Below are 23,226 nucleotides of genomic sequence, written 5' to 3'. Positions count from 1 at the left end.
CGAGAAAATAATTGATAATGTATCATTGAATCAGGCATTGTGTTGCGAGATATTTCCATGATAATATTTACATATATCTAATCGTGTTATCACAACAGATGATGTCTTAAAATGTGATATCATTTATTAGCGCGAGAGTGTAGGTAGGTATATATACGCATTAGTATTCAAATTCTTGGATTGGAAACCTCAGGCTTACGAGCTACTTATATATTATGACCCTTTGGATTTATATTGTAGATATTTATATATATATATATATATATATATATATACTAGCTGACCCGGCAAACGTTGTTCTGCCATATAAATTATTTCTAGTGAATATTTTGGTTGTTAAATAAAAAATAACGAATGTATCGTAAGTGTGTGGGGATGGGATCTATGACAGAAAGAGGAATAGAGCGCTGTAGACGATGACCGCCGATAAAAACAAAAAAACATCAACCATTCATTTTCTCAATTCAAAATGAGTAATGATGTTCATAATGAATGAATTACCTGTGACAGGATCTCGTTGTTTAATGTTTATGCAATATCCGTCTTGTCCCTTCCAGAAAATTAGCGGATATTGGAGAGCGTCCTATGAACGGTGTGTGTCAGCGATGAACTCCAGATTATTGTTTCTTCTTCGAATCACGATTTCTCGCGTCGATGTGCGGTCGCCAACCATGATTCCAGCAATGTCGTCAACAACAGTCGCATTGAATCGACGTACGTGCTCTCCAGCTGGTGTTTTATCAGGATGGATGACAATAGCGTGATTGTCACTTTGCAATTGGTGCATGTGTGCTTTGAAGAATTTCAATAATTCATTGTGCTCATTCAACAGGGCGTCCAGTTCGCCGACGATGAGCCTGGCATTAGGCGAATTCAGGCTATTGTAGCCGCAACGTGCATCCACATGATTGATGTCCTCACCGCCGCGCCCATGAAGTAGATTTGTAAAAATGTATGTGGTTCGTTTGGCATTGGCAGCAATGAGCCTACTTTGTGGTATACTTGGCCTTTGATTTTGAACGTAGAATGGAATTTTTGACCATTTGCCGCAGCATTGTGAACTATTTCTGTTGCTCCGGACGAAGTCATTTGGAAGTATGAATTGAATGTGCGAATAGACTTCAGGAACAGGTTTGAATCTGGAACCATGCCGATGAGCAAGCCGTTCAATGGTTCTGGTGGTATCTCAATTTCTGGTAGTTGCACTTTTCCTGATGCGCAACACATCCCGGCTGACTCATGTTTGAATTTGAGCGCATGACAATGGGGACATTCTTTGTCCATAGCACCAATCAGCACTTTCGGATGAGCGGAATATTAAATATCTGGCTCGTACTCGAATGCGAGACGAAGGAACGAAGCGGATGTAAATGTTCGATGTACTTGTTGGCGTTGTCGGTCATTTGCTCTGCGTGAGTTAACTACGAACCGGCGCGCTTGGCTCCGTTCCAATTGTCGTTGTTGATTTTGTTCAGCTCGTGCCTCTTGTGATTGAGATGCACGCAATTGCGACATGCTTACACGCACGTTTTTGTTATCTTGTTGGATTTGTTCGTCTGTTTTTTTTGCTCTACTATTTCGCATGTTTGTTGCTTTATTCGTTCGACGGCCCAAATGGCCCCCCTTGCGTCTTGCTGGCATTGTGTACTGTAATACACGCACATAAAAATAGATAAATAAAATAAATTGTACAAAATTTTGCACGCACTGCATTGTGGTATGCCGAATGAAATGTCAAAATGACGCGACGCTTCTTTTGAATTCTTCTCGGACGTAGCGCCATCTGTCATTCAACAACATAAATAATTTCGTTCTGTTTGAAATACGAACGACGGTTAAATTTGTTCATACAAAAATAATAAAATCGCGATTAAAAAATGGGAGGGTGGGGGTAGGAGGGTGAAAATTTGGGGTTATAGGTATTTTTTATGCCAAATAATAAAAAAAAATACAAAAAAAAATTGTCAAAAAAATAAAAGAAAATTTTTCTGGATAGAGATACCCTAATCATCTAGCGGTATGAAATATACTTGTTGACCTATTCTCATACCTAACAAATATACATAAAAAAAATCATAAAAATCGGTCGAGCCATTTCGGAGGAGTTCAACCACAAACATCGTGACACGAGATTTTTATATATATAGAGATTGTAGCCCTTCATTATCATTCTTGATATACAACCTTTGGCTTCTTCCAGAAATTTACCCTACCAAGGACGATTTTTGCTGATTCTTTTGGCCAAAAATCTTTAAATCACTTGTGGCATAGTTCAATATATCTAAATATCGTCAGTTCAAAAATTTCAAAGCACAATGGACGCGTACATAATGCATTGTAATTTGATGATAACGTATCATTGTCGTCAGTTAACATTGGTATTCTAATATTTTAGCAATATTTTACAAAAATCATTAGAAGTTTTGGAGAAACTAATAAAATATAAACGATATTTTTCATTTACACAACTATTTCTTGTTTTTAAATAATTATTTCTTCGTTTTCATGCCTATCACTGTTGAGGATCTTGATTCTTGGCTCATTTTGTCCTAGTTATGTATCTTCAGCAATCTATGAATTTCAGCGTACGTATAGCTGAAAATGTTGAGAGGCTCCTAGTTACCTTCACTTAGTTAAACTATCACGTAAGTGACCTCCTTCCTCTGTGTCAACCCTCAATGCTTTCGATAATAATGAGCTTTTTTAAATTATTGTATTCCTTTATTTGTAAATGACATATTTTAGAGAGCCGGTATTTCAAATTTATTTCTTTCGAAACGGGGATATTTATCTAATTTTTAGCATGAACCTTCAACATCACATCTGAAAACCACAAATTTTACGTATTTTTTTTCTTTAACGGCACAAATCTCAACACAAATTTTAACACGACAACATTTTATCGTATTTATAGACTTATAACATTTATGTAATTATATTTATCGGTTTAAGAAAGAATGAAACCAATATGAGTGACCCAGAAAACCCCACAATTTTAGCGGCATTTTTACTTTTCACATTTTTCATTAATAGGAAAAATTCATATTTATATGGTTTAAAAATGTTTCTGACTCCTGAATCTACGCAATAGGACAATACGTCTTACTATCTGATAAAATTTGTATAGCTATCGACGCACGTAGATATTGAGTCACATCAGATCTTTTCGTTGAAAAGCACGATTATTTTATATTTATTTTGTCAATTTAAGTGTAAAACATTACAAAACATATAACTTGGAATGCCATGACGTGTAGATACATTACGGGTATGTAAATTACATACAAGAATATAATATTATCTTCCAGAGCATCGCTAATCAGTGAAAATCAAAGGCACTTTAGACTCATATTTCATAAAGCATTTATGATATAGGTAATAATATTTGAATACATATTAAATATCAACAAATTTTCATTTTAAAGAGCTACTTAATATTTTCCCTACTTTAGATTGATCTTTGAAATTGGTTTTGATTTAGAAATGAAAGCGATAACCATATACGTTATGATATCCTAAATTAATGCAATATTATAATAATTCTCCCTTTTGAGTAAATTATTTCATACAATTAATATTTATAGTATTTTATATGCGTAAATTCTTTAATATGAGATCTGTCGTTTGTTAACTGTCTGGGCGAAAACGCAATTTACCAAGTGTGAACAAAGCAAATTTAGTTAATAATGTGTAATTTATTTATAAATAGTAGATTTTGTGCTCTTGTAATCTGTTTCTAATATACGACCAAATACCTGTCGTAGCTGTTAGATTGGGTCAAAATCGAACTAACGCCGAAAATAAATTAGAGGTATACTTAGTAGTTTCATAATTGATATGGATGTTAATAAAATATATGAATGACATACGAAGAAAATACCTACAATATTTTAAGTATAATAGTGAAAATATTTTTTTTTCTGAATTTTAGCAAAAACAAAGATATTTAGGTCGATTATGTTATAGCTAGGGTACATACAAAGTTTGAACAAATTTTCATAATACAATATATAGGTACATCATCCAACAACAATATTTTTGGATAACATATTCTTTCGTTACTTTACAAATTATTTATTGTTTATAATACAAAATAATAATTCGGTGTAATAAGCGATATTATAAATTATTATTGCCCACGTACTCTAAGAATATTTTTAATTTATTTTACAAAAAATAGTTCAATAAGAAATTTTATTTTTTCAACATAATATATTTCCCTTCATTTAAAGACATAATAATTACAAGATAAAAAGAACTTTTTATTTACAACGTTTTTAAATTCTGTTGAACCATATAAACTTGACTCGACTAGCTTAAACGATCAAAAAAATTGTACTTGACATGTCATATTGATTTCCATAGTAACGCATGTATATATTAAAAATTTAATTGTTATAAATAATGGCGTCGAAATAACTTTTCATACAAAACAGAATTAACTGAAAATGAATTCAGTTCTATTTAAAGATTGCATTGGCATCGTGTTCTGATATATTCTAAGAGTTTCAAATGTCTTACTAGTCGGGAAGTTAGTTAAAAATCGATTGCAAGATTTGTATCGGACAAATAAGAATACGAGCTAAGAAAAACGTTGTAAAAATATAATGGTAGAATAACGGTGTAATTTGATTGACTTTTCTAAATATTTTTTCATAATAAACCAATCTTTAAAATATATGTAATCCATAAAACGTGTACACATTAAGAGGCACGTGGCAGTGTAAAGTCGGTATTTTTTAAAATGGATTTTTTATTTATTTTATTTAAAATTATATCCCCTTATATCCCATTCGTTAAAATCATATATTCAACATAGTTCGGTAGCACAATTTCGGCGTAAGAAAATGTTTGGCCTAATTTGAAATCAGCTGTGATCGCTTGTCGTATACCTATTTGGAAAAGTTAGGTACATGAGTTACAAATTCGCCAAAAATAAGTGTAAAATAGTAGTGCTAACGCATAACGCATTTACATTAAAATAATAAATTGTTCTAGCATCCATGTAATTCTGCAGGCCGGACATTGACAGTTTTTAAATGTGTATTTGTATTATACACATACTAATGCGATTTTTCCGCAGAAATAGCTAGGCTATCTAGTTATAATAAATGAAATTATTGTGTGAAATAAGATTAATTCAACTTGTAGGAATATTTTGACCACCGTGGTGTGCTTATATTATCTAAATAATTTCATAGTATTAATATCAGAGCAAAAGAATTAATTATCCATCCCATGCAAATAAATACAGTATCTTTTACTTTATTTTGTAGCTTCATAATAATAAAATTATTGGACCCGTCATTATAATAATTTATTCAATGTCATACTTCTGTGTGTTCAGAGCTTTGTATTTTCCTACATGAGCTTTCTCTTCGAGTAGACAATAATGAAATTATAATAACCGTTTATCATTTTATAACACAATCAAAGAACGAGTCAAATTTTGATTTAATATTTCAGTTAACATTGAATACCATAATCAATGAAATTGAAATAATGGTACATTTTAGATGTAATGTGAATGCACGCGTAACAAATAGGCAGGCATAATCATCGCGAAATTATTGTGAAACCTATTTAACTTTATTTTATCCAATAGTTTTTATTTATTATTGTATATGTAGGTAGACCTTTCCTTTGTTTACAACACAGCAGGTCACGTGTCAAAATTACATTAGTAAAACACAAATCACACAAAAACCTTGAAAACTTGAGAAAATAATATACGTAGATATATTGTGTCCACGTAGACCTCGCCGTTAATCGAACGCATCAGAACTTTCATGGAAACAATTTTCCTAAATGCATACATATGTATACTACAATTTTCCAAGTATGTATTTAGTTGACATGTATTTAATATTATAAAACTAATATCAATAAATCATAATTTGACTACATATATATATACCACTTACCTTCACGTTAGTCCTTTATATAACGATTTCCAGCGATTTCCCTGCGATAGAAAGTATTCCAAAAATATGTTATTTACAATGAAACTGAATCTGAATATTCTTTGTTTATTTATTTTTGCGTCAAAGAATTTAATTTAAAAAAAAATATTTAAATTAGGAATTCAAAAATATATTTTTCTTTTTTTACGAGAAACAGGTCTAACTTTAATCATCATAATAATATTATTCAAAGCATAGTTGATGCATTAAAATATGATTTGATATGATTTTTGCTGACTGAGATTTTTTTTTTATATCTTACATCTGTTATTCTAGTTGTTATGCACATTTTTCATGTTTATAATATTAATGCCAAAAATTTAACAAACAAAAAACCTTCTATATTATTGTAAAAATGATTTTAACAACTCACTTTTTTTAGTAGTACACTTGAAAGTTCCCGAATTGTGCTAATAAAAAACCCCTGTCTTGTATATTTTTACAAAATAATTATTACGTCGTATTATGGTGAATGTTTTACGATTATATTTCGGCTATGGATTATATTATTCCTTTAAGTAAACTGTTTTTTATTTGAAAAAAATAATACTATAGATGCGTAGACGTAATGATTTAAAAACTGTTGTCACTATTAAGTAATATTATAAAATAGTATTTTATCTGTAAATAAAGTTGTACAGGTTTTATTGTTATCAAAAATACTGAATTGCTCAATAAATCAAATATAACTGAATTATAATTCAATGAACCATACAAATTATGTAATATTAGATTACAAATCAGTTAGATTACGAATTAAATTTAATCTTGTCAAATTATCTTTGATACGTGTGTGCCTGTTACCTATATATTAATATTGATTGAGTTGATATATTTTTGACATCTCTTACTTGCACCAATAGAAATTTTATAATTATAATGTTACTATTGTTAGTCAATTTTATTCAGAAAATATTAGATGAATTCTTCGTTTTAATTGTGCTGATAAGATGGAGAGTCCGCCGAGATAGAGAAAAAATCTAATGAATAGCTTTTTTGTAGAACTATTAAATGTAGTCAAAAATATAATAAATTGATTTTAATTAAACCAAATACTATTGGTTTGTTTATACTTATAACGGTTTCTAATATTGACCATTATTAATATTATTAAATATATATATGCCCACGGTGGCCGCGCGGCATAAGCGTTGGACTATCATGCCGTGGGTCCCAGGTTCGAATCCTGGGTCTGGCAAGTACACATATTGTTTTTCAATGTGTGTGAGTCAGGGTATGGACCTAATAGGTTGAGCAAGTGGCTGACATCCATTTCTCGTAAAAAAATCTGTTAATAGAAACCTCTACTCTGTGGAGGCCCATATGATCCTATTAGGATCGGACATGGTCGGAAAAAAAATATATTTTATAATATTATATGAACCCAACAAGTTTAAGAAGAATTTTGTTAAAGGTACGAGTACATTTTTAATAATATTTAAATATCAAATACATTTGCTGTAACATTGTAATAAATAAACACACAACACTTGACTGCACTACTGTAAAATACAGAAAGGATGCTAAAGAGTAAGACTCATCTCATCGCTCCAGAAAATTATGGTGAAATGAATTTATACACACCATATTTTTTACGCTATATGATCTCATTGTCTTGTTTGGACAAGGGCAAGTAAAAGTACTAAGGGCACTAATAATTGCCTTTACCTATTCTCATAGAAATATAATCAAAATGTGTCTGCTGGCACCTATACAAATTATGTGAAACCTTTTTAGTTATAATTTTACCCCGAGAAAAATATGAACTTTTGAAAACGGTAATGTTTAGTTAAAATTATTTTAAATAATCAATTATAATGTTTGTCACAATACTTAATATAGGAAATAGTACGTGAACTAAAACTATAGTACGCATTCTATAATCATAGTAGGGTTGGCAGCACTGTTGTGGTTTCATGTTGATCCATCGAAAAAAATGCTGACAATCAGATAGTAGCTACTAGGGAATCCAATCCCGAGCCTAAATTTGGATCCCGGAATTTCCGGATTACAATTTTACAATCCCGGGATCCCTGGTCCCGGGATTGGAATTTTCTCCATAGTTAATATAAAATTTTTATATATACAAATAACATTGATAAAATCGGTCAAAAATAAATCTAGTATAATTTATACTATTTAAGACATTTATTGTTAATATTGTGTATGTTAAATCTTGAAAACACATAGGTTTAATGGAGTAAATAATATTGTAATATAAATAATAAAGTGAATGTAAAAAAGTTTTATTTATTTATGAAAAGATAACAAATATAATACAATTTCAATAAAAATAAAAAAATAACATATTGTGTTGAAAAAAATTAAAGATATAAGTAATTAAAACACTATTCTGAATGATATGCCCGAAGTTATCTCCAGTATAGCATTTTATTGGTAGTGCGCAATGGTTTACTTTCTATAAAAAGAAGACAGCTTAGGTGTACGAGTAAATGGCTGAAATGTCAAACTAAATGTTTCATGATTTATTTACTCTATTACTCAAATTCACTTTATGGATGTTACCTGCATCATAGATATTATGTGGAATTTTTAATTTATGTTAAACTGTTTACAAATCTAAACGATTTTCATTTATAAAATTTCGTAATATCAATATTGTGTTTAGTGTTACCTGCATCGTACATATTATTATGTGGAATTTTTAATTTATCGTCGCTATAGGATTGGTTTCCTGAATATTCGTTTTTGTCGAAATCGACCTTTTAAAGCAGAATGTTTTTTTGTATCTAATTGAACTAGAACCATCCCTTTCTTTAAATTACTTTGTGATGGTAATGAATACATCATTTATATGCTGTAAAAATAACAATTTAAATATATCCATGTATTTAAATATAGGATTATGAAATTTGTTTTTCGTCTCCTGAACATTTGTTCTATTCGGGAAACCAATCCTACAGCGACGTTATGTTAAACTGTTTACATATCTAAGCGATTTTCATTTATAAAATTTCTTAATATCAATATTGTATTTAGTGTTTACATATATTATATGAGATTGATGTTTCTGATAGTAAAGACTTAATGAATGGATTAGCCAGATTTAAAATAGTAAAGCAAATCATGGTTTATGGTCTTTCCACTTCATAAATCTAATTATTCAGCCAAATATGACACTGCCGTAAAACGTGTGGAATTACTTTGTTAAAAATGCGAAGAATCGTTTTTTCCAATCTTTCTCATTTTTATTAATGTATGTGAAAAAATAAAATGAATTGGCAACACATGGTTAATAAATCAAACTTCATATGTAGTTATTTGTTATTCAAATTATTTTTTCAGTAATATTTTCATTTTTATTTTATTTTCAATAAAAATTGATTAAAAAATCAATCCTGAAAGTTTCGGGATTATGTTTACCAATCCCGGGATTCATAGGTATCGAAAATAGTTCGGGATCCCGGGATTGGAATCCCTAGTAGCTACAGTAGACTTATACAGCAATAGTCAGAAATACTACACGCTTACGTAGTTTTCCCTAGATGTAAATATCATTTCTTTTTACAATTCTTTAGATCAGTGATTTCCAACTACTTTTGTTTGGTGGAACCTATGGACATTTTATTGAAACTCGAGGAACCCCCACCAGTGGGTCTATTCTATGCTTATCGACCGCTAAAGTGATAAAGTGATAAATATTATCAAACTTAGGGTAGGTTTGTATCAAAATATTAGCACTTATTGTAACAATTACGCGAAGTTGGTTTTTATTGTAGCAATAAGTGCTATATTTTAACAGCACCTATCTTGCTGCTGTTAAAATATCGCACTTATTGCAACAATAAAAACCAGCTTCGTGTAATTGTTACAATAAACGCTAATATTTTGATACAAACCTACCCTAAGTTTGATACTATTTATCAATTTAGTGTTCGATAAGTATAGAATAGACCCACTGGTCGAAATTATATTAAGATCCAATAGGAAAATTATAAAATATATATGTAAAGTAATTCGCCATGATAAAACAATGCAAAGTAATATTTAAATAGGTAGATACTATACAAAAAAAAAACATCTCTTACTATTTTTACAAGTTTTTTAGACTCAAAAAATGTTAACGCCGGAAGCAAAATATCTGGTGAGATAATTATTTCAACATATTATTTATTATCTTTTCTCCAAAGCTCTTAATATTACATATTGTAATTAATCATTTCTGTGCTGTAACTATAACCTTATCGTGCAAATTTTAAACGCTTCTGTAGAAATAAAATAAACAGTATGTAGTAGGCGGTGACATTCATTATTGATAACCAAATTCTTTGATTACTAATTAATTCATTAATTCTAATTCGTTACTTTAATCTTTGAGTTACTTCATGGTTTAAAAAAAGATTCGCTTTATGACCCAATGTGAATCAAGTTGTAGCTTATGCGAATTCTAGCAGTTCCCATCTCAGCGTCCCACTGGGGTTCCTTCATATACTTTATGGAGAGCTAACAACGTGACCGGCCCATCTCAGTATTCGTGCCCACAAAATATCGACAATATTGGGTTTCAGGGGCATAACAAGGTATTTCAGCGCTCGGCTTAGTACCGAAAAATGCTTCCCTTAGATAATACAAAACTTTTAGGTACCTGTGCACACTTACTAACAACCTATAAACACTAATTTCAATGGTGTCCGATTACAATTAACAAAATTCCCTTTAAAGGAAAAAAAATGAATATCATAGATTTTTTTTGTCAGTATAAAATCCATAAAACTCTTCATATACCTACGTATTTAGGTATGAAGGAAAAACAGTGAATAACTACACATAATTGACCAGACGAAATACTATGCAACCGATAACGTAATCTTTTGTGTACATAAACACATTTTAGATAATAACTATGTCGCTACCCGAAAGCAACACAGATAAAGTGAAAAAAGTCGATTTTGAGAAAGGTAAGCCAATCGATTGCTGAAAGTTATGCCTATAATGAATCACTGATTTAAAAAAAAGTAGGAATACTTACCCCATTTAAAAGAAAAATATCGAAGTTGCCTTTACTAAAAAATGTCCTGTAACTTCAAAGTAAGAGTGGGTAACTGAAATAACCTACTGTTTATAATATTAGACAAAAGAATCTTACCATTGTCATATAGTATACACCACAGAATGAAACAAAACATAATATGTTATGATATTTGTATGAAACTAATATTAAAGTTCAATTATCTCGAAACTAGAATTTTAGACTTATCCCAATATTGATTTTAGGTAGCGATGTACCAAACAGATTTGCGCAACAGGCGATTTTCATGATAATTGTAAGAAGTTTTGTAATTTAGTCATTTCAGGATGAAATTTTCTGTGCATTTTTATTCTAGCACGTTCAACGAAACTCCACTTCTGCGCCCCGGTCTTAGCTGCGCCCGGAATGGCTGCACCGATGAGACACCCCTTATTACGCAACTATTTTGCTTAACACATTTAGATAAGGTAATGATTTAATAGCCCTCATAATACTTTAAATTGTTTATTATAGTTTGTAGAATCTATCTAATACATGAATAAGAATATCACAGAAATACAATGATTGAAATTACTTGAACGCATTGACATATTAATAATTATATGTATGATAATAATATGTCATTGCTTGAACACAACGTACTTAACTATTTACACCAAAACGTTTTCGTAACATGTATAATATAGTCACATATACACTTATTATTAATACTTAAAAATATGTTATAAATTCGTAAATAATAAGGGCAATAAATTATTAATACGATAATTAGCTACTTATTAAAAAATCTAGGTGCCACAAACTACAGTAGATAATTTATATAAAAATAGTGTATTAAATTTATCGAAGATATTGGGTAAGACTGAATTTCGTGAGAAAGACTTTACAATTAATTGGGATTATGGGGTATATATAATTTATAACTGGGAAATAGTTTGGTTTTAGTTAATTTTCTGTAAAACCACATCATTGTCAGCAAACAACAGGTAATATTAATTGTTAAATTCAGTGTAACAAAAACATATTTATAAAATGTACATATTAAGTACTTTTACACCAATTGTCATGTATGTATCGGGGACTTGCTATATGACTAAAACATGAGAGAGAATGTTTGGCTCATTAAATCGGTGCGTGCTGGGCGGTAAATTCGGACCCATCAACGACGCACAGATTGGTTTAAGGGCGGACGTGCTCGGCGTGGGTCAAGATGGAGCTTTTTTTCTATTTTCAAAGCATGATCCTGGACATATCTTAAACGTTGTAGATAATATATTTATATAATTTTGAAGCCTTGTTATCCTTTATATTTATTTTTACCTAACCGGAAAAAAAAAATATTTTTTTAAACGGAACATGTTGAAACACGCGCGTTAACATCGTTTTACTCCCTACTTCAATTATAGTTTGTCAATTTATGGCTACGGCCGTATGTTGTAGCTTAACCACTGGGGGATGACAAAAGAAATGGCGTATTTCAAAAAAACACTACCTTATTCTTAGGTCAATAATTATTATAAAGCAATCATTTTTTATAGGATGTTTATCATATTTGAATGGTCAAAGACATAGCTTATAATCAGTATCTTTAGAATTATCTTAAAATGTGTTAATCTTGCCGATTTTTTGAATAATAAAATGCCTAATTCTTGTCAAATTTGGGATCACAGAGATTATCAATATAATTTTTTATTGTAAATATTTTACTAAAATTATCTCGTAATAAATTATACTAATGGTTTTATAAATGCGTTTAAAAATTAATAAATGTAAAAAATCTTAACACCACTGCACAGTTATGTACCGAAATATGACTATATTCTAAAACATTAGAGCGAGAGGTTTAAAAGAACACTATTTTATGTAATACAAATACTTTATGCAGTCATCAAATGTTTAAAATAAATATAAAGGATAATAAGGCTTCAAAATTATGTAAATAGATTATCTACAACGTTTAAGATATGTCCAGGATCATGCTTTGAAAATAGAACCAAAGCTCCATTTTGACCTACGCTGAGCATGTCCCCCTTTAAGGCGAAGATACAATTATTACGAACTGTACGCCTTGTACGAGGACCCGCACGTCAACAAATCTGACATTCGGGAAGACAGAAGGTAAACGAAGACTTGGTCATCCTTTAATATGGTGAAGTGATAGCGTCGAGTTGGATTTAAAGACATTGGGCAACTTAAACTGGAGAGAAAGATATTTGGATAAATGCAGATGCTAGAGGAAGCCAAGACACTTGGCTACTTAACTGCAAGACGTTGTAGTGACAGAAAAAAAACCTTTAGTGAAGCAAAATGTTTGGTGCGTTTTTTGCTGTTACTATCCCCCATGGGATGATTCCAATTGTATAATAAAATTGGCTTATTTTGTTTGACTGGTGATCGAAAATCAAACAAAATAGTCAATTTTTTCCGAAATAAACAGTTAAATAACATATTTATTTAAGTTGTTTCAGAAAATGCGAAATATGATTAATTAAATTTGTTAGCTATTACAATCAATATGCTGTTTCAATAAATTAATATTATTGATTATCATAGCACTCAGTTCTTTATTTTGTCAGATAATTCATGGCATACGAGATTATACACACACAATTTGAGAACATCATAAAAACAGCAACCCGGCTCGACAGCTCAATGGAAAAAAATATTTAAAATAAAGCCGTAGTTATTGCGACAGCTATTAAAAGAAATTATAATACATATTTATGAAGTAGTCAACTTGTTCTATGCATGCAGTAGGTTTAGGGACCGTTGGGTGTTGACACCAAATCGTATTACGCCTTCTGCGGCGTTTCTGTTTGCCTGTTGTTGAGAATATTTTGAATCTCCTGCAAACTCTTGCCCTTGGTTTCGGGCAGTAGGAAGTAGACGAAGAAGAAACCAGATAGCGTGAACATGCCAAAGATCCAAAACGCGTAATGGATGCCGATCGCCTCCTGGAGGGCGTTGAAATATTTTGTCAAGATGAAGCCAATGATCCAGCAGACTGTGGTTGCTACTGTTGAAGCAACCGATTTTACACTTGGTTCAAATAGCTCTCCCATCACAGCCCATGATAAAGGCCCAAATCCTGAAAAGCAAGAAAATATTATTAGGTAGGCATATATTATTATTTCAATAAATAAAAACCAAAATGAAACATATTTTCAATTTTGGCTAATCGAATAGTAAAACGTATTGCAGATGTTTCAGGCAAAATAAACCCGAAATAATAGTAAATGACTTCACATTTAACATGTTTTTGAAAATCGTAAGTATACATATCGGCTTCCCAAGTAATTATAGAAAAGTTTATTTATTATACTATATCAAATGCTACAATTTTATTTTCCTAGTAATTTATAACAATACATTTGGTATAACCTTCTAAATAAAAATAATGCCAGAAGGAGCCTTTTAAGTAGGTAATCATGTCAAAGTTTATTTTTCATATTTAAGCATCCAAATTTATATTTAGGTAGGTACGCATATGTTTTAATTCACATGCGTATATTTTATGTTCTAACGCCCAAATGCATAGTCATAATTAAGTCCTATAGTGGCATTAAGCAACGCTTACGCCATATTTGCTATAAAGCTTTCATTACAGACATTTTTTTATAATATCTTAACAACTGAATATTATTATTATAATACTCTGATTCAGTTATCAAAAGTGTAACAATTTACGTATTCTGCATAAATAGTAGGTTTCTGCTACTTTCTGAAGACTTACCAACACAGTAGACGCATATGAAAATGACGAGTGACAAAACTGGAAGCCATGTGATTGATGCGACAGCTGAACTTCCCGATGAGTCCAAGAAGAAGAAAAGGCCAAGAAAAAACTGCAATTAACATAATTGTATTGTTTAAATATGTCAGACAGCCAGCTGTAATATTATTATTAAATATTTATTAACGTACCTACCCAACCAATTCTCTATCTGTGTCACAGTGACTATGAGGACCCCGAGGTGAATTATTTTTGAGAAAATATTCACATCATCAAATTAAAGCCTTCCACACAATTAAAAAAATCTCAGAAACGTACAAGTTACAAAAGTCCTAGATTAACAAAAAGATGTACATATTAATTTGAGGTTTTTCGAAATTGAGAATCTAAGATTCTATAAACTTGTTTAATAAAAAAAAATATTATTTGCAAGTGGAAGGGCGCCATCAATATACCTACATAAATAAAAACCTATATATTATCATCTGGAAGAAAATTAATTTATGCTGTTTAAAATATTCGTATTGCGACTATGTTTTGCTGTAACGTTCGTGGAAATATCCTTGGCAAAACAGGCAGTCATGGGCTCGGCGTAGGGGATATAATAGTGCCACTAAAAATACGCATGCCTGCGTTAGCTGGGTCGCACATCTAAACTCGTCGAATATGTTGAAGTGGTTTTTTCGGTACTCACAAAACACACGTAAGTTAATGTACGTCAGCACACGGCTCGAATGCGACATTTTACGACATTCAAGTCGGTGCACATGTGCAGAAGGTTTATTTTGATTCCTTTCGTCTAGCCGCGTGACTTCACTGTCCCGGGCTGTCCTCGCTTGTGCTCATGGAAGACAGTTGCTAAATTGCGCCTGATTATGGTTTATGACCAATTTCGAGCGTGAAAGATGTGAATTGAATCCTACTCTTTTTTTGAATTGTTTGTATGTTTTTCAAAATTATGTGGAATCTAACATTTATAAATCTTATGTATATTCAGTATTGTATAAAAAAAACAATGATTCCATTAACTTTAGGAGGGATTCGAAACCTCCGTAAGCTGAGGCCTAGATGAGAGAGATTTTTGTACTTGAGGGATAATCAGCCACTACTACATACAGTTCAGTGGCGTTCCGTAACTAATCATCTTTAATAAAAAGGTATGTGGAATACAAGACACTAACGTATAATATTGTGTTATGTACCTTGTCTGATATATATATGATAATTAAGTATACCTGCATAGATTCTTTATTTATTGGGTTTTTATACGACAACATTTTTTAGCTCTGTCATATCATACTACTGCTCGGAAAACGTTTTTTTGTTTTGCAAAATCTGTAATAGCTAAATCAAACCATACCAGAGCGATTGTCATTCCCAGTGCAGAAATAATTAACAGAATTCGTCTGCCTAGTCTGTCTACGACCAGAGGTGTAACGGAGCTAGCCAGAACCTGCACCACACCGATGATGATCGTCGATTGATAAGCAGGCAGACCAGTATCCGCCTTGTCGAAGATAGTCTGCATGTAGAAGAGGACCACGTTAATGCCAGACAGTTGCTGCAAAGCAACCAGGCCACACGATAAGTAGAGGGCCTTAAAGTTTCCCTTGGACGTCCAGAGATCGCTGATGGGTGCTTTTTGAGTATTTTGATTCGTGGCTAATTGAAGTTCTCGGAGCTCTTGCTGGACGCCGTTCGCAGATTTACCACGGAGTTTCATCAATGATTCGATAGCATCTTCAGTACGGCCTAAAATAAAAGTAAGTGTGTTATATAATATAAACATATATAATATAAACAAAAACAGTGTGTTATGTAATATAAACATCGCCGTACATGATTAACTTGAGGTCAAGGCCAAAGTGAAAATCAGGGCAGATAAAGACAATCGGAAATTTAATTAAATTTGAGGTTATAATATTATTATGAATATCTACGAATACTTTGATGATTATTTTTGGGTTTTCAAGTTGTGTGGCTTATTTTGACCTATGAGTCTTGTATCGGATTTGAAAGTCAGATTGACCATAAGAAAACGCGATATAAACCCAATGGAAATCGCACCCACAGTTTTAGTGAGATATATCAATAAGCATGAAAACGAATCACAGTAAAGAAAAAAACTAAATTACCATGTTACCATGAACAGACTTGGTTCGACGGAATATATCGTGATGTATCGGAATATGACGGAATAGTTGTTAACTATTCGTCCAACCCATTGGAGCCATGCATTGGATGTACGGTAAAAAATGTGTTGGTTTGGGAGAAGATATAGGCGACTATAGAGCAGGGGTGGTAAACCCTTTTAAGCTAAATTTTATGGAAAAATATTGAATTAAAAAAAAAGATTTCAGCGTTAATGGTAAGTGGTATGACGTACGGGAAAACTACTTGACCACGTCTCGTGATGCATTCCGACCGCCGCCCGCTTTCCGAACGCCTCCTCACATTACCGGTAAAACGTTGAATACAGATTTATCTACGTTGAAAGTGATATGGAATGCTCCAACCCACCTTATGTAGGTAGGGTATATTAAGTATTGAATCCATTAAATAAGTAACTGGATTATGTTAGTGGTTAAATAAATTCAAAATAAAAATTAATGCTTTGACTGCAATTTATGAGACAAGACATCCGCCACATAATCAAATTAATGGACAATACTCTTGTGTAGGCAAAGCACATCTCGATGCTCAACTATAAGAATGTTTTGTAATTTTGTTTACCTTTCGATATGAGATAGCTGGGGGAGTCGGGCATGAAGAAAAAGGCGATCATGAAAAGAGCACCGGGCACAATGGAGAAGATGCTCAGCACTAAGTATGAGACGAAAGGACCCACCACGTAAGTTAGAAGGAAGCCAATCACGATGAATATCTGCAAGAAGGATCCCAAGGCACCTCGCACGTCGCTCTGTAATGAAATAACGGTGTGTGTGTGTGAATAAATTATTATCAGTTACCTATAACAAAATTATACCAAATAGAAATAGTTTTAAAACAAATTTATGACTACAGGTTAAACTGATATCCAGCATAAAAAATTTTAAAATTAAAACACTGGGGAAGTGACAAAATTCGTGCGCTAGGCTAACTATTTAAGAGTTCAAGACATCAACAAAACGTAGATCTTTTAAAAAGTGATAATTTTATACAGAGGCGAAAGTAAGTTTGTTGTTATTAAAATAATGTAAATTAAGTTGACAATTAATACACCCCAATCCCTTATTTAAAAAATATAATATCGTTACTGTACAGGCCAATTGGCGTAACTCTCAAATATTAATTGTTCAGGAAGTGAAAAAAAAACTATGGGCATTAGATAGTAATATTTTTATTTGTAATTTTATATATACCTATTATTTTATTACAAATTGAGAATTTTCTTTTATTGAAACACCAGTGGATTGCGTTTAGAGGGTTACCGCATTTGGCTGGAATATGTTTTGCCAAGTTACAAATGGCTTAAAAATAGTTTATTTTGATATAAAATATTTTTTTGGGATTTATGATACTTGGCCAGTTCGTGTTAGAGAGTTAGAGTATGCAATAAGTCCATTGCCATCAAAATGTCACTTCGGTGAAAAGCGAGGGTTACACCAATTGGCCTGTATAGTGACGATATTATAATATGTCAAATTAGGCTATTAGTTGCAAAGTTGGTACCTAACCTCCATTTTCTTTTTAAATATATTATTCAGATTATTCATAAAATATCAATTCCTGCTCAGTTTGTTAGTTAAATGGAATTAAACCGGAGGCTGATTGCAAAGTCGTTTATATTTATCAGCCACGTTTTTTATATTTCATGTCTAAATTTTAGCAAGGATTTTTATTTATTGTAATAACGTTAAGTACATTTTAATTCACTATTAGCTTTTTTTAATTGTTTACAAATATATTAGCAAAAAAAAAGTATTATATTTACAATCCGAAACGTTTTTGTCGGTTTGGCGACTATAATCTAAATGGCGGAATGCGGAGGTTAACGACTTTGAAACGAATATCCTCAAAATTTTATTTAGTAATAGTCGACGATAATAAAAGACGAGCCAGAAGAGATTTTCTGCAATACTTGATCCCCATAAAGAGTCCCACGTCACTCTGATTTAACGGAACTTTTTTGGCCAATAAAGGGAGTTGAGGTTTATGTACATACATACATACATAATATATTATATACTGCCAAATTTAATGCCCGTACTATAACTTTATAAATATAAAATTGGTCATGTGTAATTATTATTTCTGAGTTCCCTAGTAATTTTAGATCGTTTTATTCTAAATTTAGCATAGAGGTGGCAGTGTTGCTTAAGGCGACATTGCTACTGTGATGATTGTGATCTAAATGTAGACAACATCCGTAAAGAAAAATAATTACAAGATAAAAAGAACATTTTATGTACCAAGTTTTTAAATTTTCTTTTGAATCATATAAACTTGACAATTCTATGTATTAATAATTTAGGAGAAATAAGGCAATTGTCAACAAACCATTTTTTTGCTATTTTGCAACAAACAGACAAATATAGAATACTGAAATGACATGTTGATTTCCATAGTAACGCACGTATATATTAATAATTTAGTTGCTAGGACCACACCCTTAGCAACCAACGATAGTGGATTGGATTACGGATTTCTTCCGAAATAACTTTTCATACAAAACAGAATTCACTGAAAATTAATTCAATTCTACTTAAAGATGGCTAAAAGTATTAAAAGAATGCATGGGTATATGTTCTGATATATTCTAAAAGTTTCAAATGTCTAGCTAGTCGGAAAGTTAGTTAAAAATCGATTGCAAGATTTGTACTAGATAAACAACCACCGGACAAACAAGAATACGAGCTAAGAATAACGTGGTAAAATATCATCGCTGTGTATTCAAAACCGGCTACGTATTTGTTTTACAAAAACACTGCGAATGTTAATGAATTATAATAATATTCACATCAATTGCAGATTATGCCTACAACTCGAGAAATGTCACACTATATTATGTCCCCGATATGGCAATGGCATTAAATAATTTAGATCAATTCAACCATTCTGATCACCTCGGCTATTTCTCCCACGTACATAGGCACACAAGTGAAGAGTTGCCCAACAGAGAGTCCCCAGACTATTCTGGCCACGTATAACTGCTCAACAGAAGTTGCGGTGGCTACTAAAATCCATCCAACAATGAGGGGAACTCCACCAGCCAGGATCGTATACTTTCTGCCAAACTTGTCGGCCGCCATGCCACTGTATAGTGGCCCTAGAAATGACATAATTTTTTTTTAGTTTTTTTAATATAAGTACTTGTTATATACCTCCATAAAACCTTTAAATTCCAATGTGAAAAATATCATTAATTTAATTTAATTAAACGCATTTTTTTGTACTTGGTCGAGGACAAAATCATTTATTTTTAAATAATCTCTGTTTTAATATCATTAAAAATTTTAAAATCATATATTTGAATGATAAATCTAAAAAAAATGATAAACAGACAATCCGAGAGATTAATAGGTTTACATTTTTGCCTAATTCTATATAGTTAAATGATCAATTGAATTTTGTGTCATCTCCGTTATTGTATCCTATACAATGTTCGGGATTGTCTTATTGATTTAACATAACATTATAGATTGTACATTATTTATTATTTTATTTTATATTTTTTTCAATTTTTTTTAAGACATTTTCGTTTATATTCGTTTGTCCATCAATAATTAGTTGGTATAATTGGAATAATATTGTATTTTTATTGTACGTGCTCATTGCTTCATATTTTGTTTTATGTTAATAATTTAGAATATTTGCTTTAATGATGTATTATGAAATATTAATATCCAATTTCATTAAATTAAATTAAATTGATATTGACAAAATATTATTGGACGGTTAATTAAATGTATTGTTGGATTATTTTTGTATCACCTTTGAATTTGTGTTGATAAATGTTTGTTGTATAAAGATTATTTAGTTGAAAATGTTCCTCTGAGGCGGACGAAACCGTTCCAGATTTATTTATTAAACGTGGAAAAAGTACCATAAAAAAATTTGCGTTTTAATAAATTAAAATAATAATACAATGTATTTCCACCAACTGTTTACAGTTTTGACAGTTTACACAATAAAAGAAATTAGTGAAAAATATCATTTACATTCTATGTTGTAATAGCCAAAACTTGGTTAACAGATAAGCTGAATCTATGTAGTGGAATAAATAATAATAAAAATAAATAAATACAATAAGGATAATAAAATCATTGTGTGCAATGATTGATTACATAGGTTTATGTCCATTACACACACTCCACTTTTAGTGATTCGTACAGTTTTACCTTTCAAAGATTAGTTATCTTTTCCATCGTTCTGTCGATGGGTTTATAGTACCAGACCGCTATCAAGAGAAGTATCTAACTCAAATAACGTACGTATTATTAATAATAAACTTTAATTTGAATTATATATCGATATTATAATGGGTTCTACCATACAAACTCCAGTTCAATTAAACATAATTAAGATAATATGTTAAATTGTAAGCGCATGAAATGACTATACGATGTAGATTAAACATACTTATATGATTTATGTAAATATCAAAATCAAAAATCTTACCCACTGCAGCACCAAGAGTAATAAGTGACCCAACCCATGATTCCTCATCAGGAGTGATTTTTCTGTCAAGAGGAGATCCAATACCACTGGTCAATTTTGGAAGCGTCGGAGAAGTCCAGCCCATGCACATGCCAAGCGCTAGGATACCAAGGTTCGCTGCAGATAAACAATTTAAATAAGAAATTTGTCAGAATGTTTTTATGACAAAATCTCATATTTTAAAATCTTTATATTCTGTGCACTTCTGAGTTGACTAACAGATTACGAATAATCTAATCCAATTCAATGTACTTATATTAATTAAGGATCAGAACAGATAAATAAAAAACGGCTCCGGAAAATATGTGAGACGCAGTCTGCAGCTTTTTGGAGATATTATTGGGCGCGGAACAGATAACCTGGAAAGACTGGTGGTTTGCGTGAGAAGGCGAAGCAGAGGAGCGCTGGAGCGACCGAGTGAAAGAGCTTAATGGGGCCACTATTACCTCATAGTCAAATCATAGTCACTCACCCTTTTACATTCATGTATGAAAAGCGTCATCGAACACTTAAATAATCACTTTTTTACACATGGATTCACATTAATAACATTATTATTCACAGAATACACACGTATGGTATATCGGCTTTATTAATTTATTACTTTAATCTAAATATCTACTTACATAAAATTATTCCAAGAAATCTAAATAAATTAAGAGTTTTTATTATTGTACCCATTGAGTTTCTTACGCGATTTTTATAAATTAATTTAAATTTTGTATGTAAAAATTGTATAGATATTTATTAATTAAATTGTTGATTGAAAACGGATTACGATCTTGTTTACTATATATATTTATGTTTATTATTAAGTTTCAATAATTTTAAATACCTGCCGCAGCTGCCATATATTGGCGCCATTTTTGTCCAGCCTCCGAAGCCATTCTTCTGTCGCCTTGTAGTGTCAACGGAATAAAACAGGTCTCTGCTTCACGGTGTTCTGACCTACTGTCCATTGGCCTGAGATGGGCCGCAGACACGGACGATAACTGAAAAAAAAATAGATTAGATAAAAGTATACATGCAGCTTTCCGCAAATTAGTAACAGTGTAGAAGTTTTTCAACATAATATACGCGGGATAAATTTAAACTCTGCCATTCTTGTAAGTGTGGATAGGCGTGCCTTTGAATAACCATATTATAACAAATCAAGAGAATATTCAGTTGTTATTAAGGTACATAATTAATCTGCCATTGGTTATGCCAATTGGATGGGCAATAACTTTATTTAACTAACTCATTATGAATATTTATATTTTCCACGTATGTGAGAGTGAGTTTATGTAGAAGTTGTTTTATAAATAATTAATATAAGGATTATTTAGTTCAATAAATGTACTTCCTTGTACTTATATCATTCTGTACCTGTAGTATAATATACAAAGAAATAAATATTATTTTATCATACAGGTTTTTTTTTAGGTAAACTCACAAATCTTAGGTATTTTTTTTCTTTAATGCCACAAATTTTAACACGACAACATTTTATTGTATTTATAGACTCCATGACATCATGAAATGCTGATTTTCAGGTGTTATTCCGACTTAACTTGCAAAAAAATATATATAAGCTTTTTCATTTTCAACCTTCACACGACACCTGGGCCTTTAAGGGGGGACATGCTCGTCGAAGGTCAAAATTGAGTTTTTATTGTATTTTCAAACCATGATCCTGAATACTCATTAAACGTTGTAGATAATCTATTATATAATTTTGAAGCCTTATTATCCTTTATAGTTATTTTAAACATTTGATGACTGCATAAAGTATTTTTGTTACATAAAATAGTATTCCTTTAAATCTTTCGCTCTAATGTTTTAGAATATAGTCATATTTCGGTACATAACTGTGCAGTGGTGTTAAGATTTTTTACATT

At 31.3% G+C, this 23,226-nt stretch overlaps 1 protein-coding gene across 1 annotated transcript; it reads right to left on the bottom strand.

The window, feature by feature from the left end:
* Positions 1–13,745: 13,745 nt before the first annotated feature.
* On the bottom strand, positions 13,746–22,460 carry LOC147067241 (facilitated trehalose transporter Tret1-like). The gene is made up of 8 exons (XM_085954979.1): positions 22,417–22,460; positions 22,182–22,204; positions 21,308–21,463; positions 19,753–19,955; positions 17,420–17,606; positions 16,047–16,438; positions 14,687–14,798; positions 13,746–14,041 (listed from the first exon to the last, which is right to left on the bottom strand). Exons 1-8 carry the CDS (start codon positions 22,446–22,448, stop codon positions 13,746–13,748), a joined length of 1,401 nt encoding a protein of 466 aa, XP_085811105.1. The 5' UTR covers positions 22,449–22,460.
* Positions 22,461–23,226: the final 766 nt, after the last annotated feature.

Source organism: Rhyacophila brunnea, unplaced genomic scaffold (genome assembly GCF_057557595.1).
Source record: "Rhyacophila brunnea isolate RB1 unplaced genomic scaffold, BYU_Rbru_1.0 scaffold_4, whole genome shotgun sequence".
Classification (NCBI taxonomy): Eukaryota; Metazoa; Arthropoda; class Insecta; order Trichoptera; family Rhyacophilidae; genus Rhyacophila; species Rhyacophila brunnea.
Note: the sequence above shows the minus strand (reverse complement) of the source record. Positions and strands in the feature narration are given on the sequence as shown.

Excerpts from the sequence above, each read along its gene's own strand:
- LOC147067241 (XM_085954979.1), bottom strand. The coding sequence starts at position 22,448 with ATGGCAGAGTTTAAATTTATCCCGCGTATATT. Across the intron at positions 21,464-22,181 it reads ATATATGGCAGCTGCGGCAG|CGAACCTTGGTATCCTAGCG; the intron begins GTATTTAAAATT and ends GTTTATCTGCAG. Across the intron at positions 14,042-14,686 it reads CATATGCGTCTACTGTGTTG|GATTTGGGCCTTTATCATGG; the intron begins GTAAGTCTTCAG and ends CTTGCTTTTCAG.